General features: G+C 37.4%; 1 protein-coding gene across 2 annotated transcripts in view; it reads left to right on the forward strand.

Annotated features, from left to right (window-relative positions):
- The window catches only part of EML5 (EMAP like 5), a 156,048-nt gene that overhangs the window by 44,363 nt on the left and 93,851 nt on the right, over window positions 1-17,834 (forward strand). For both annotated transcript variants that reach the window (XM_024736256.1, XM_024736257.1), the window contains exon 8: window positions 13,218-13,355. In XM_024736256.1, coding sequence (XP_024592024.1) covers window positions 13,218-13,355 — 138 coding nt within the window. The remainder of the gene's footprint in view (window positions 1-13,217; window positions 13,356-17,834) is intronic.

A 17,834-nucleotide genomic window follows, 5' to 3' on the forward strand; every position in this document is an offset into this window, starting at 1 on the left:
AAACTTTACCATTGCTAAGCCATTAACCTGCTGTGTGGGCAAGTCAGGATTTTTAGCTACTGTTCCTGATAAAAACTCAGAAACAGTAATGGTTAAATCCACTGGAGAAAATGAAGTTCACCATTAACACTATTGGTTCTAAAACACATGATTCAAGTGTGTGTGTGTGTGTGTGTGCATGCAAAATACTTGCAAAAGAATAATACAGTGAATACTCATAGGCTTTAAACAACTTACATTTTTAAGTAAATTTGTCCAAGCCATTTTCCCCCATACATATTTTTATACCCCAGTGTGGTGTAAAAATACATTGTATTAGATTACTGCTTTCTCACTAATGTCTTTGAAAATATTCTAGCCTGTAGTTGTTTCATGCAAACTATTCATAGAAGCTAATTCTTTATCACTTCAAACTTGCCATTGACTCCTCAAATAAACAACTGAGTTGTATTAGTAACATCTGTTGACTTACCAAGACTCAAAGAAAACCACTCAAAAGTATTTGCCTTGTTTTAAATTAACTATTGATGTTATTCCCAACACACTCAACTCTTTAAGCAACTGTTCTTGCCAAAAGGCTAATTGTCTTAAACAAGTTTTTTTTTTTGGACACATTTCTTCAGCTACTGCAGTCTAAAATGATTTAGTTAATCCATTACCAATAGACAGCTTTCTTTGCTTGTCTAACAAATGAGCCACTCAGAAACTTACTTTTGTAAGTAAAACCTCATTCTGCTATAATTTTAAATTTCTGATTTTTCTGACCATTGTTCTCCTGTGAGTTAAAAATATTGTGATGAGTGCTTAGTCTGGTAATGTTAATGTATCTTTGTATTCTGTCATTGCATAATAAACATAATGCATTACCATCTAATTCGATAGCGGTGTAATCCACACTCCACTGTGCCTTAAAAACACAGCATTCGAAGTTCACTTTTCTCTTTTTTTTCTCTTGTTTTGACATGATGGGTTTCTGCTGGAAATAAAAAATAATAAAATGCCATGATGTGACAATACACATAGGACTCAGAATTCTATCAGGTTATAATTGTGTCACTGCAATTTGTAGTGCACCAAAGTAGTGCAAGGTGATCTGTGTCACATACCATCTACTGTCTGTTTTGCAAGCACTCAAGTCTACCTCTGTAGTATGAAAGCAGCCATAGACAATATGAAAACAAACCAGTGTGGCTGTGTTCCCATAAAAATTGATCTATGGACACTGAAATTTGAATTTCATATAATTTTCTCATGTCTCAAAATGTCATTCTTTGAAAAATTTTTTCAACCGTTTAAAAATGTAAAAGCAAGGAGGGGGATCAAGATGGCAGAGTAGGAAGACATGGAGCTCACCTTCCCCCACAAACACATCAAAAATACATCTACATGTGGAGGTAATTCTCATGGAAAACTAACTGGAAACTGACAGAGGAACTCCCATACAACCAAAGCTGCAAGAAATATTTTCCTATAACTGGGTAGGATGGAAAAAAAAGATATCAGGTCAGGACCTGCACCCCTGGGAAGGATCTGAAAGGAGAAGGTCTGCATGGAAGGAGCCTTGCCCTGGAGAGCAAGCAGGTTGAGCTACGATCTGGGCATCCCAGTCCTAAGATCCTGCGCAGAGGAGACAAGCCCCCTTACCTTCTGGGAGAACCGCTGGGACAGACAGAAGGGCTTGAGCAGCCTAGACGCTACTTGCAAGGAGCGTGCACATGCTGACTTGCCAATAGTCAGGGTGGAGAGAGCCCTGCACTGGTGTCTGCCACCTCACCATACTCCCCAGTCTGAATGGGGCAAACACCCTGGCCCCGCTTGCTCCATACCACAGCCTGGCATGAGATCTGGGCCAACCAGTCTCTGGGAAAAGATGCAGAGACAGACTGTGGGCCTGGGGTGGCGGTGACCCTTGTCAGCACACACAGGAGCATGCAGCAGTTGGTCTCCCAGTGAGAGTGCCCTGTTCCCACTCACTGCACACTGCAGATTAGCGTTAGATCTGGGGCAGACAAGTCCTGGGAGAAGACTGCCACAGAGTCAGCCCCTATCTCTGGCAGCAGTGCAGCCTCAATTCCTGCAGCCACAGTACCCTGACCCCCAGCCTACTCCACACTACAGCCTTGTGCTAGATCTGGGACGAACACAACAGAGGAAGGGATGCAACCTCGGCCTGCTTCTAAGTGGAGCCGCAGATGCCTACACAGGCGGCATGTAGGTCCTCTGTGAGTGCACAGGCCTCATTTGCTTCAGCACTCACTTCCTTTGGGGCAGGGCACACACTCAGGGGCAACAGAGCCTGGTCAAGCCTGACCCTCAGGGCTTCTACTCCAACAACTGAGGAGCAGACCCTGTCCCTGACAGGGTGGCAATAGCCATGGAGCAGAGAGGGAGTCCTGCCTTATGCCCTGAACAGGCTTTAGATCCTCCACCAACTGCCACCCCCAATACCCTGAGGAAAGATGTGGCTGGCATTCACACCAAAACCAGCCCTTGCACCAAAGGCACTGGACACACATAGTCTGCACAGGGACACTCCCACATAAAAACATCCCTATGAGATTGTAGTCAATAACAGTCTCTCTTAAATTCATAGAGACAGAGAAAGTTAAGTAAAATGAAAAGGCAGACAAACAACTCCCAACTGAAAGAACAAGAGCAATTCCCTGAAAGAACAAATAATGAAAGAGAGCTCACCAGTCTACCAGACCCCAAGTTCAAAAAGGTGATAATAAAAATGCTAACTGAATTAAGAAGGATTATTGATAGGAAAGCAGATCACTGTAACAAGGAACTAGAAACCGTAAAGATAAACCAGTCAAAAATAGACAATTCAAAAAAAAAAAAGAAAAAAAAAAGGACAACTCAATTGCTGAGGTAAAAACCAGTCTAGAAGCAACAAATAGCCAACTAAAAGGCACAGAAGAATGAATAAGTGATCTGGAAGATAGAATAATGGACACCACCCAATCAGAACAGCAGAGAGAAAGACAAATGAAAAAAAAAGCAATATATGAGGCCTATGGGATAATATAAAATGTGCCAAACTATGCATAATAGAAGTTCCAGAAGGAGAAATGGGAGAGAAGGGGATCGAAAATGTATTTAAAGAAATTATAGCTGAAAACTTCCCAAACCTAAAGAAGGAAACATACACAGGTACAGGAAGCACAGAGGGTCCCAAACAGACCCACATGTAGACATATCATAATTAAAATGGTAAAAGTTAAAGAGAGGGTTCTAAATACAGCAAGAGAAGAACAAAGAGTCCATTACAAGGGAACTTCCTTAAAGATAACGCTGATTTCTCTGCAGAAACTTTGCAGGCCAGAATGGAATAACATGACATATTCAAAGTCCTGAGGGAAAAACCTGCAACCTAGGATACTCTACCCAGCAAGATTATCATTTAGAATAGAAGGAGGGATAAAGAATTTCTCAGACAAGCAAAAATTAGAAGATTTCAGCAATACTACACCTATCCTGAAAGAAATATTGGAGCTTCTCTAAATAGAAAAGAAGCAAGAATCTATAGGAAAGGGAAAAATCACAATAGGAAAGGCAATATATAGTAAGGATTGAAGGTCACTTAAATGAGCAAGATGTAGATTAAAAAACAGTAAAAAAAATTGTATAAGTGATTATGATTATAATAAACAGTAAAAAGCATGAAAATGTAAAATAGAACATCAAAATTATGAAATGTGGGGGAGGGGAATATAAAATGTATAATGTGTTTGAACTTGAATGACTGTCAGTTTAAAGCAAGTAGATATAGTTATGAGTCAACACACTAGAACTCTGTGGTAACCACAAATCAAAAACATGTAATAGGGGGACTTTGCTGGCAGTCCAGTGGTTAAGACTTCACCTTCCAATGCAGGGGGCCCGGTTTCAATCCCTGGTCAGGGAACTAGATCCCACATGCATGCCACAACTAAGAGTTCACATGCCACAACTAAGGAGGCTGCATGCCACAACTAAGGAGCTGTTGAGCCACAACTAAAGAGCCCATGTGCCACAACTAAGGAGCTGGCAAGCCGCAACTAAGGAGCCCACCTGCTGCAACTAAGTAGCCCACGTGCTGCAACTAAGGACCAGGCAGGCTGCAACTAAGGAGTCTGCCTGCTGAAACTAAGAACCGGTGCAACCAAATAAATAAATAGAAAGATAAAGAAGGGCATTGTATAGTGATAAAGGAATCAGTACAAGAGGAGAATATTATACTCATTAACATACATGCTCCCAATATAGGAGCACCTACATATATAAAGCAAATACAGACATAAAGGGAGAAATTGACAATAACCCAATAATAGTAGGAGACTTTAACACTCCACTGACATCAATGGACAGATCATCCAGACAGAAAATTAATAAGGCAACAGAGGTCCTAAATGATGTAGTAGATTAGTTGGACTTAATTAATATCTACAAGACACTACATCCAAAAAAGAGTACACTTTCTTTCCAGTTGTGCATGGAATGTTCTTTAGGATGGACCACACATTAGGTCAGAAAACAAGCCTCAGTAAATTTAAGAGAATAGAAATTATTTCAAGCATTTTTTCTGACCACAACAGTATGAAACTAGAAATCAACCACAGAATGAAAAACAGGAAAAGAACAACCACTTGGATACTAAACAACATGCTACTAAAAATCCAATGTGTCAATAATGAAATCAAAGAAGAAATCATAAAATACGTAGAGACAAACAAAAATGAAAACACAACTTTACAGAATCTATGGATGCAGCAAAAACAGTTCTAGGAGGGAAGTTCATAGTGATACAGGCCTTATTCAAGAAACAGGAAAAAAAAAAAAAAAAAGAAACAGGAAAAATCTCAAACAACCTAACCTACCAACTAAAAGAATTGGTAAAAGAACAAGCAAAACCCAAAGTCAGAAGAAGGAAGGAAATAATAAAGATCAGAGAGGAAATAAATAGAGATCAAAAAACCAATAGATCAAGAAAACCAAGAGCTGGTATTTTGAAAAGATGAACAAAATTGACAAACCTCCAGGCAGACTCACCAAGAAGAAAAGAGGATCCAACTAAACAAAATAAGAAATGAAAGAGGAGAAATAGCAACTGATACCACAGAAATACTAAAAAATCATAAGAGCATACTATGACCAGTTACATGCCAACATATTGGACAACCTAGAAGAAATGGACAAGTTTCTAGAAGCATAACTGCTATAACTGAATCAAGAAGAAACACATAATTTGAACATACCAATCACTAGAAGTGAGATAGAATTTGTAGTAAAAACAAAAAACCAGCCTCCCTGCAAACCAAAGTCTAGGACCAGATGGCTTCACTGGGGAATTCTACCAAACATACAAGGAATTTATACCTGTCCTTCTCAAACTATTCCAAAAAACTGAAGAGAAGGGAACATTCCCAAATTAATTCTGTGGGGCAACCATCACCCAGATACCAAAACCAGACAGAGACACTACAGAAAAAAAATTACCAGTTGATAATCTTTGATGAATACAGATGCAAAAATCCTCAACAAAATACTAGCAAACCGAATCCAGCAATACATTAAAAGGATCATACACCATGATCAAATTGGATTCATTCCAGGGTCACAAGGATAGTTCAGCATACTCAAATTAATCATTGTGATGCACTATATTAACAAAAGAAAAGACAAAAGCCACATGATCAACTCAACAGATGCAGAAAAAGCATTTAAAAAAATTCAGTATCCATTCTTGATAAAAACTCTCACCAAAGTGGGTATAGAGGGAACATATCTCAACATAATAAAAGCTGCTTATAACAAGCCTGCAGCCAATGTAATACTCAACAGTGAAAAGCTAAATGCTTTCCCACTAAATTCAAAAACAAGACAAGGATGCCCAATCTCACCACTTCTATTCAACATAGTATTGGAAGTCTTAGCCACAGAAATCAGACAAGAAAAAGAAATGAGGTATCCAAATTATGAAGGAAGAGATAAAACTGTAACTACTTGCAAATGACATGATACTCTACATAGAGAACCCTGAAGTCTTCACACAAAAACTATTAGAACTAATAAATGAATTTATCATGGTAGCAGGATACAAGATTAATATACAGAAATCTGTTGCATTTCTTTATACTAATAATGAAATATCAGAAAGAAAAAAATTTTTTTAATTCCATTTAAAGTCACATCAAAGAAAAATTAACTAGGAATAAGCTTAATGGAGGAGGTGAAAGACCTATGCACTGAAAACTACAAAATATTGAAAAAGGAAATTGAAGATGATTCAAAAAAATGGAAAAATATACCATGCTTTTGGATTGGAAAAATTAATATTGTTAAAAATGTCCATACTACCCAAAGCAATCTACAGATTAAATGCAATCCCTATCAAAATACCTATGACATTTTTCACAGAACTAGAACAGATAATCCTAAAATGTATATGGAACCACAAAAGACCCAGAATTGCCAAAGAAATCCTGAGAAAAAAAGAACAAAGCTGGAGGTATAATCCTTTCAGACTTCAGACTGTACTACAAAGCCGCAGTAATCAAAACAGCATGCGATTGACACAAAAACAGACATATAGATCAATGGAATCGAATAGAGAACCCAGGAATAAACTATGCACCTGTGGTCAATCTACAACAAAGGAGACAAGAATATACAATGGAGGAAAGATAATCTCTTCAACAGGTGATACTAGGAAAGCTGGACAGCTACATGTAAATTAATAAAATTAGAACATTCCCTGACAACATATACAAAAATAAATTCAAAGTGGCTTAAAAACCTAAGTGTAAGACACAATACCATAAAACTCCTAGAAGAGAACATAGGCATAACATTCTCTGACATAAATCAGAGAATTTTCTCTGTTTTCTACTGAGCCCACGTGCCACAACTACTGAAGCCTGAGCACCTAGAGCCTGTGCTCCACAACAAGAGAAGCCACTGTGATGAGACGTCCTTGTACCACAACAAAGAGCAGCCCCCGCTCACTGCAACTAGAGAAAGCCTGTGTGCAGCAACAAAGACCCAATGCAGCCAAAAATAAATTTATTTGAATAAATTTAATAAATAATAAAATAAATAATAAATAAAATTATTAATAAATACATTTATTTATTTATTTTAAAAAAAAGAAAGAAGCTTATGGTCACCAAGGCGGGTCGGGGGACAAATTAGGAGTATGGTATTACCACATACAAACCACTCTACTTAAACAATAAGAATTTACTGTATAGCACAGGGAATTATATTCAATATCTTATAATAACCTATAATGGAATATAATCTGCTAAAAAATAATAACTGAATCACTATGCTGTATACCTGAAACTAACACAATATTGTAAATCAACTATACTTCAATTAAAAAAATGCAAAACCATTCTTAGCTTGTAGACTATACAAAGACAGGCAGTGGGCCCAGTGTGGCCCACAATCTGTGGGCATAGAAAGTCATCAGGAAGTATCATGTTTAATGTTGAAACACTGAAAGTTTTCCTTTAAAATGAGGAAGAAGAAAATGGTGCCCACTTTCACCATTATATTTTTCATTATTTTATTCTTCACCATTATATTCAGCTACAGACTAGAAGTGTTTGTCAGCACAGTGAGCCTAAATATATATATATGTGTATATATATATGTATATGTGTGTATATGTGTATATATTTTCAATAGATGTATATATATATAGAGAGAGAGATTTTTGAATAGAAAAGAAGAAACAACTGTCATTTGCAGGTGTTATAATTGTATATGTAGAGAATTAAAAGGAAAATACAGAGAAATTATTGGAATTAAAAAGAGAATTTAGCAAAATTCCTGGATATAGAAACAATATACAAATTCATAGAAAACAGCAAAAACAAACAGAATTTTTAAAAATAAGATACTGCTATAAAATGTTTAAAAATATACTTAGTTTTGCTGATCTTTTCCTAACCTTTTAGAGTAGATGCTCGTTCATTAAGTTGTAGCCTTTATTTTGATAATATCTGCATTTAAATTTCTCCCTAAGTACTATTTCAGCTATATCCCACAAGTTTTGATATGAAATACTTCTGTTGTAATTTACTTCTAAAATGTTACTAGTTTTCATTAGAATTTTGGTCTTTGTCCTTTATGTTATTTGGAAGTGTAATACTTAACTTTCAAACAATGGGCGTTTTTTACTTCTTGTTACAGTTTTCTAACATTAGGGTCTGGAAAAGACTAAATTTGCATAATCTGAAGTGTTATTCTTAAAAGACTATATATGGTGTATACCATACACCACTATACTATATATGTATCTCGCCTTTAATCAGGGTAGAAATCATCCACCTAAAATGAATGATTGGAAAAAATTAATGTTATTACATCATCTTAAAAATAAAAGATTCTGGTATTCTGCCCACTGCTCCCACAGTAGGAGCTGGTTCCGAGGACTCGCCTTTAGAGAGTAATGTGATGTTGAGACCACCTGGACCGGAGACTCTGCTTCATTATCTTCAAGGCAAGAAGAGGCAGCATGACAGTGGCCCTGTTGGTAGAGGACTTGATTTGGCACCTGAGTCTACTTCTTACACCCTGTGTACCTGGGGCAAGTTTTCTGGTTGCTCTCAACTTCAGTTTCCTCATCTGGCTAATTGGGAGTACAGGGCCCCAGTGAGGAAGGCAGAAGAATATTCCTAGAGCTGGGGAGAGAGCAACGTTCTGCAGAGCCAGGCAGCTCAGAAACAGTCAAACTTTTCTCTAGGCCTAAAGGTCAGAATCAGAAAAGTCTGAATGAAAAATTCTGGACCAGAAATTCTGAGGTGCAGCCCAGCAACCTGTGTTTTCACAAGCCCTCCAAGTGGTTCTGATGCCCTAAAAATTGAGTCACTGATCCACTCCATTTTGTTGCTTTGCTCCATATTCGGCTGAGTCCAAAATAGCCGTATGGCTGACAAGGTCTTGGTGCTCTGGCTGGCTGTCAGACCTGAGCCTCGGAGGTGGGAGAGCCGAGTTCAGGACATTGGACCTCCAGAGACCTCCTGGCCCCATGTAATATCATTTGGCAAGAGCTCTCCCAGAGATCTCCATCTCAACGATAAGACCCAGCTCCACCCAACAACCAGCAAGCTACAGTGCTGGACACCCCATGCCAAACAACTAGCAAGACAGGAACACAACCCCACCCATTAGCAGGGAGGCCACCTAAAATTATAAGTTAATAGACACCCCAAAACACACTGCCGGACACAGCCCTGCACACCAGAGAGAAAAGATCCAGCCTCATCCATCAGAACACAGGCACCAGTCCACTTCACCAGGAAGCCTGCACAAGCCACTGAACCATCCTCATCCATTGGGGGCAGACATCAAAAACAACGGGAACTACAAACCCGCAGCCTGCAAAAATGAGACCCCAAACACAGTAAGTTAAGCAAAATGAGAAGACAGAGAAATATACAGCAGATGAAGGAGCAAAGTAAAAACCCACCAGAACAAACAACTGAAGAGAAAATAGGCAGTCTACCTGAAAAAGAAATCAGAGTAATGATAGTAAAGGTGATCCAAAATCTTGGGAATAGAATGGAGAAAATACAAGAAACGTTTAACAAGGACCTAGAAAAACTAAAGAGCAAACAAACAATGATGAACAAAACAATAAATGAAATTAAAAATTCTCTAGAAGGAATCAATAGCAGAATAACTGAGGCAGAAGAACGGGTAAGTGACCTAAAAGATAGAATAGTGGAAATAACTACTGCAGAGCAGAATTAAGAAAAAAGAATGAAAAGAAATAAGGACAGTCTCAGAGACCTCTGGGACAACATTAAATGCAACAACATTCAAATTATAGGGGGTCCCAGAAGAATAGAAAAAGAAAGGGACTGAGAAAATATTTGAAGAGATTATAGTTGAAAACTTCCCTAATATGGGAAAGGAAATAGTCAATCAAGTCCAAGAGGTGCAGTGAGTCCCATACAGGCTAAATCCAGGGAGAAACATGCACCTCAATACATAAGACAAGAAACATATTAATCAAATTATCAAAAATTAAATACAAAGAAAAATTAAAAACAGCAAGGGAAAATCAACAATTAACATACAAGGGAATCCCCAATAAAATGGGCAACCTGAAGGAAATGGACAAATTCTTAGAAAAGCACAATCTTCTGAGGCTGAATGAGGAAGAAATAGAAAATATAAACAGACCAATCACAAGCACTGAAATTGAAACGGTGATTAAAAATCTTCCAACAAACAAAAGCCCTGGACAAGATGACTTCACAGGAGAATTCTATCAAACATTTAGAGAAGAGCTAACACCTATCCTTCTCAAACTCTTCCAAAATATAGCAGAGGGAGGAACATTCCCAAACTATTCTATGAGGCCACAATCACCCTGCTACCAAAACCACACAAAGATGGCACAAAAAAGGAAAACTACAGGCCCGTGTCACTGATGAACATAGATGCAAAACTTCTTAACAAAATACTAGCAAACAGAATCCAGCAACACATTAAAAGGATCATACACCATAATCAAGTGGGGTTTATCCCAGGAATGCAAGGATTCATTGCATAGTAAATCAATCAATGTGATACACCATATTCACAAATTGAAGGAGAAAAACCATATCATCATCTCAGTAGGTGCAGAAAAAGCTTTCAACAAAATTCAACACCCATTTATGATAAAAACTCTCCAGAAAGTACGCATAGAGGGAACTTACCTCAACATAATTAAGGCCATATATGACAGAGCCACAGCCAACATCATTCTCAATGGTGAAAAACTGAAACCATTTTCACTAAGATCAGGAACAAGACAAGGTTGCCCACTCTCACCACTAATACTCAACATGGTTTTGGAAGTTTTAGCCACAGCAGTCAGAGAAGAAAAAGAAATAAAAGGAATCCAAATCGGAAAAGAAGAAGTAAAACTGTCACTGTTTGCAGATGACACGATACTGTACGTAGAGAATCCTAAAGATACTACCAGAAAACTACTAGAGCTAATCAATGAATTTGGTAAAGTAGCAGGATACACAATTAATGCACAGAAATTTCTTTCATTCCTATACAATAATGATGAAAATCTGGAAGAGAAATTAAGGAAACACTCCCATTTACCCTTGCAACAGAAAGAATAAAATATCTAGGAATAAACCTGCCTAAGGAGACAAAAGACCTGTATGCCGAAAACTATAAGGTAGTGATGAAAGAAATTAAAGGTGATACAAACAGATGGAGATACACCATGTTCTTGGATTGGAAGAATCAATATTGTGAAAATGACTATACTACCCAAATCAATCTACAGATTCAATGCAATCTCTATCAAACTACCACTGGCATTTTTCACAGAATTAGAGCAAAAATTTCACAGTTTCTGTGGAAACACAGAAGACCCCGAATAGCCAAAGCAATCTTGAGGTAGAAAAACGGAGCAGGAGGAGTCGGGCTCCCTGACTTCAGACTATACTACAAAGCCACAGTAATCAAGACAGTATGGTACTGGAACAAAAACAGAAATATAGATCAATGGAACAGGATAGAAAGCCCAGAGATAAACCCACGCACATATGGTCACCTTATCTTTGATAAAGGAGGCAAGAATACACAATGGCAAATGACAGTCTCTTCAATAAGTGGTGCTGGGACAACTGGACAACTACATGTAAAAGAATGAAATTAGAACACTCCCTAGCACCATACACAAAAATGAACTCAAAATGGATTAAAGACCTAAATGTAAGGCCAGGCACTATAAAACTCTTAGGGGAAAACATAGGCAGGACACTCTGACATAAATCACAGCAAGATCCTTTTTGGCCCACTTCCTGGAGAAATGGAAATAAAAACAAACATAAACAAATGGGACCTAATGAAACTTAAAAGCTTTTGCACAGCTAAGGAAACCATAAACAAGACGAAAACACCACCCTCAGAATGGGATAAATAATTGCAAACGAAGCCACTTACAAAGCAGTAATCTCCAAAATATGCAAGCAGCTCATGTAGCTAAATCTCAAAAAAACAAAAAACCCAATCGAAAAATGCGCAGAAGACCTAAATAGACATTTCTCCAAAGCAGATATACAGATTGCCAACAAACACATGAAAGGATGCTCCACATCAGTAATCATTAGAGAAATGCAAATCAAAACTACAATGAGGTATCACCTCACCCCGGTCAGAATGGCCATCATCAAAAAATCTACAAACAATAAATGCGTGAGAGGGTGTGGAGAAAAGGGAACCCTCTTGCACTGTTGGTGGGAATGTAAATTGATACAGCCACTATGGAGAACAGTATGGAGGTTCCTCAAAAACCTAAAAATAGAACTACCATACGCCCCAGCAATCCCACTACTGGGCATATACCCTGAGAAAACCATAATTCAAAACCATAATGCAATGTTCATTGCAGTTCTATTTACAATAGCCAGGACATGGAAGCAACCTAAGTGTCCATCGACAGATGAATGGATAAAGGAGATGTGGCATATATATACAATGGAATATTACTCAGCCATAAAAAGAAACGAAATTGAGTTATTTGTAGTGAGGTAGATGGACCTAGAGTCTGTCATACAGAGTGAAGTAAGTCAGAAAGAGAAAAACAAATACCATATGGTAACACATATATATGGAATCTAAAAAAAGAAAATGGTTCTGAAGAACCTAGGGGCAGGACAGGAATAAAGATGCAGACGTAGAAAATGGACTTGAGGACATGGGGAGGGGGAAGGGTAAGCTGGGATGAAGTGAGAGAGTGGCATTGACATATATACACTGCCAAATGTAAAATAGCTAGTGGGAAGCAGCTGCATAGCACAGGGAGATCAGCTCAGTGCATTGTGACCACCTAGAAGGGTGGGATAGGGAGGGTGGGAGGGAGATGCAAGAGGGAGGGAATATGGGGATATATGTATATGCGTAGCTGATACACTTTGTTATACAGCAGGAACTAACACCACAATGTAAAGCAATTATGCTCCAATAAAGATGTTAAAATAAATAAATAAATAAAAGATTCTATTAACCCTTGTCATTTTAAGCATTAAGAGTACTTCTGTTTCATAGATAAGAATTCCCAGCCACAAGCATACAGTTAAAAATCTAGGTTTATCTTGCCTCCTTAAAATGAAATTATTATTTTAACCAACAGTTTTTTCATAGAGTCTATCGTTTTTTAAGCATATGTTAGTTAACTGTTCTTTTATTTTAATTAAATGTTACAGGATATGGAGCCTAGTTGATCATGCACTAATAGCAAGGTGTAATATGGAAGAACCAATTCGTTGTGCAGCTGTAAATGTAGATGGGATCCATCTTGCCCTTGGAATGAAGGATGGCTCATTCACTGTACTTAGAGTAAGGTATGTAATAGGGTAGAAGTAGAAAGAGAGAGTAAATTTCTGTTAAGTGAGATAGAGTGCATAGTACTTATTTTTACCCATTTCCTTTAACCCCCTCCCTTCTTATTAACATACATTTTCTCAAATATTAGTTTCATTAAGTATAAAAAATATGTTTTTAAAAATGGCTTTGTCAGAAAATTAAGTTAACTCAAAACCCTTGGTTTGGGCGATTAAGAATGCTTAGTAGATTAATGACTAAAATTTTGAGTTAAATTTGGGTCTTGATTTCCATTTCTTAGTAGTATTGATTTTCAGTAATGATCTTCTGACATAGAAGAGGGAGAATGAGACCTTGAAACTGTTAAAAATGAGTGAATGGTTTTGTTGTTATTTGCAGATTTATGCTTTGAAAAAAATGCCTGCATCTCTCCCTTTGTTTGGGTGATTAGAAAAGTTTAAAGAATTTGTTAAAGCAGTTAGCATCTTTTGTTGGATTATAGATATGTTGGATTATTGCATTCAATTGAATTCTATACAGCCATTTAAAAATTTGCTGTAGATCCACACGTGTTCACGATGACAAGTATCTATGAAATTTTTCACATCCAGTTTAATGAATCATAGGGCCATCCACCCAGTTGCCCAATCCAGAAACCACTGATTCATTTCTTTCCTTTGTCTCTCATGTCTAGTTAATCACTAAATTTTGGAGAACCTAATTCCTAAATAGCTCTCAAATTAATCTACTTCCTTCCACTCTCACCACGTACTCTTTTATAAACTTTTGCCATGTCTTACCTGGATTGGTGGAATAGAATCTCAGCTGGCCTCCTTACCTCCTATTTTGCTTCCTCAAGTCCTTTTTAACACTCTACAGTTATAGTGATGCCTTTTAAAACACATTTGTTTGCATCCCTCGTCTTTCTAAAGTATGATAAAAGCATCGCACTGTCCTTAGGATGAAGTTCATAATTCTTAACATAGCATGTCCTGCCCATCTCTCTAGCCTATTTCTTTCTACTGCAGTTTCTTTCTTTTAGCATGTATAAAACATCTTTCATTTTTTCAGATACATCATGTCCTCTTGTACTTCTGAGCTGCTATAGATATGACTCTTCTTTCTGGGACAGGTTTCTATAATGAGATATGCTGAGATTTTTCTCTTAATCTAATTTTTTATTGTGATAAAACATACATAATATAAAATTTACCATTTTAAACATTTTTAAGTGTAAAACTCAGTGTCATTAAGTACATTTGAGTTGTTTTACAACCAAGAATTTAAGATGCGTGTAAAACACCTGAGAATTTCTATCAGATAGTTGGTATGCATTAAAAATAGTGATTGTTATTTTTTCGTTTGTACATTTACTTGTCCTTTCAATTATTGTATGCAAGAAACTGGGTGAATAAATTATCTCTAATAAGTCAGTATTTTAGCAACTCAAAAATATTCTTTTTGGGGGGTAAGTGAGGCATGCGTCGCACAGCTTGCGCGATCTCAGTTCCCTGACCAGAGATTGAACTCTGGGCCATGGCAGTGAAAGCCTGGAATCCTAACCAATAGGCCACCAGGGAACTCCCTCAAAAATATTCCTAATCCTTCTTAATTTACCTGGTCACTGTTTCTTCTTGGTTCGCTGTGTATATTCTCTGTATCATAGAGCAGAATTTATAAGTATAGCAGTAGCAAAGTGCCCTCACAGGAGTGGTTATGTTATGATTAGAGGAACGTAGCATAGATTAGAAACTAACACACTGATTCTTAAATTGGGGTACAAGGTGATGTGCCAGGGCAAAATCATATAACTTCTTAGAACGTCTCTTTTCCTTGTGATAAAAATGTTAAATAACTTTATATTAAAACAAACACTAATATCATGGAGTCAAATGAAAAATTGCAAATATTTTTCAAATTAGAAGATACATGTGAATACATATAAAACTTTGGTGGTGGGCTGCATGGTATTATCAACATCAGACTCTTCAGAGGCGCTAATTCATTCTCATAAGTAATTAGGGAGACTTCAGTGGAAGAGCTTGGTGAGCATGGTTAATAAATTATGCTGAAGATGGAGTAAGGTTTCCTGCAGTGTATGGGGTAGACTTTAGTTGTAAAAATATTAACGTTACCATTTTAGATTCTACCAGTCTCTAGCCACTTGTCTTTTCTGACAGTGTCACTGCTGAGTTATATCAACTTTAAAAGGATTAGGACAGTTTTTCCCCTAACTAATTACACATTCATTTAATTTTTTTTCAACATATTTATATTTTGTTTGCCTCATTTCATGGGAGTAATAAGTTCTGAAAGTTGTTTCCTGGCTTTCAAAAAGTAACTCTTTTATGTCCATTGTTTTTTCACATCGAAGGTGTTTTTGTCTCTCTGCCCCCACCAAGAGCACTATTAAAACATGCTCAAATATGTCTTATCTTAAAATTCCTACCTCGAGCCTGAGGCCCTCTTTGGTTATATCACGTCTCTCTTCTCTTTCACAGTAAAAATCTCAAAAACCTGCCTATTTTACTATCTCTCTTTCCTTCCAATTAACTTATCAACTTTCTACCCCCATTCCAATATAGCTTTTGCCTTCATCTTTAAATTGGAAAACCCTCACTAATAGTGCCCTGTAACTAAAACCAGGAGATATTTTTCAGTTCTCATCTAAATTGATTCTCAGCAGTAAATTTGACCCCTTGAACAACTTGCTCCTTCTCAAAACATGCTCTTCTCTGGCTTTAGATGTTAATTCTCTTTGTCTTTGCAGCCTCTGGCTCCATTTTCTTTATATGTTAATTATCTTCTGCCTACCCAGTAAAATTGAAGTCCCTCAAAGCTCAGATTCTAGGCTTCCTGCTCTTTTTTAGTCTGTATGTTCTCACTAGGTAATCTCATCCTACCTGTAGCTTCAGTTACTACACATAGCTTGATGATCCCAGATGCATAGTTCTAGCCCTGTTATCGCCTCTAAACTCCAGTCATGCATAGTCAGTTGCTTATTTAACATCACTTGGGTATCTCAAAGACATCTGCAATTCAGCATGTCCAAAGCTGAACCCAGCATCCCCCCTCCCAAACTGATCTTCTGTCTCTGGGCCCTATTCTGTCCATGTTCTTGTATAAGCCAAAAACCTAGGCATTATCATTGATACCTCTCTCTCTAACCACCATTTTTTTTTTTTTTACATCTTTATTGGAGTATAATTGCTTTACAATGTTGTGTTAGTTTCTGCTGTATAACAAAGTGAATCAGCTATATGTATACATATATCACCATATCCCCTCCTTCTTGAGCCTCCCTCCCACCCTCCCTATCCCACCCTTCTAGGTGGTCACAAAGCACCGAGCTGATCTCCCTGCGCTATGCATCTGCTTCCCACTAGCTCTTTGCTTTACAGTTGGTAGTGTATATATGTCAATGCTACTGACTCACTTCATCCCAGCTTCCCCTTCCCCCCTCCCCTGTGTCCTCAAGTCCATTCTCTACGTCTGTGTCTTTATTCCTGTCCTGCCCCTAGGTTCATGAGAACCTTTTTTTTTTACGTTCCATATACATGTGTTAGCATATTTTTTCTCTTTCTGACTTACTTCACTCTGTATGATAGACTCTAGGTCCATCCACTTCACTACAAGTAACTCAATTTCGTTTCTTTTTGTGGCTGAGTAATATTCCATTGTATATATGTGCTACATCTTCTTTATCCATTCATCTGTCGATGGACAGTTAGGTTGCTTCCGTGTCTTTGCTACTGTAAATAGTGCAGTAGTGAACACTGTGGTACATGTCTCTTGAATTATGGTTTTCTCAGGGTATATGCCCAGTAGTAGGATTGCTGGGTCATATGGTAGCTCTATTTTTAGTTTTTTGAGGAACCTCCATACTCTCCATAGTGGCTGTATCAGTTTACATTCCTACCAGCAGTGCAGGAGGGTTCCCTTTTCTCCACACCCTCTCCAGCGTTTATTGTTTGTAGATTTTTTGGTGATGGCCATTCTGACCGATGTGAGGTGATACCTCACTGTAGTTTTGATTTGCATTTCTCTAATGATCAGTGATGTTGAGCATTCTTTCATGTGTTTGTTGGCAATCTGTATATCTTCTTTGGAGAAATGTCTATTTAGGTCTTCTGCCCATTTTTGGATTAGGTTGTTTTTTGATATTGAGCTGCTTGTATATTTTGAGGATTAATCCTTTGTTGCTTCATTTGCAAATATTTTCTCCCATTCTGAGGGTTGTCTTTTTGTGTTGTTTATGGTTTCTTTAGCTGTGCAAAAGATTTTAAGTTTCATTAGGTCCCATTTGTTTATTTTTGTTTTTATTTCCATTTCTCTAGGAGGTAACCACCATTTATAATCCATCACTACATCCTGTTGATTTTACTTACCTGATGAATTGTCTAGGAGCATTTTAGTTGAGGTTTGTGAATAAGATTAGAATGATAATATCTTTAACATATACTAAATACTCTATAATAGTATGGATTGTATAATACTGT

This window comes from Neophocaena asiaeorientalis, unplaced genomic scaffold, assembly GCF_003031525.2.
Source record: "Neophocaena asiaeorientalis asiaeorientalis breed wild unplaced genomic scaffold, Neophocaena_asiaeorientalis_V1.1 scaffold152, whole genome shotgun sequence".
In the NCBI taxonomy this organism is placed as follows: domain Eukaryota; kingdom Metazoa; phylum Chordata; class Mammalia; order Artiodactyla; family Phocoenidae; genus Neophocaena; species Neophocaena asiaeorientalis.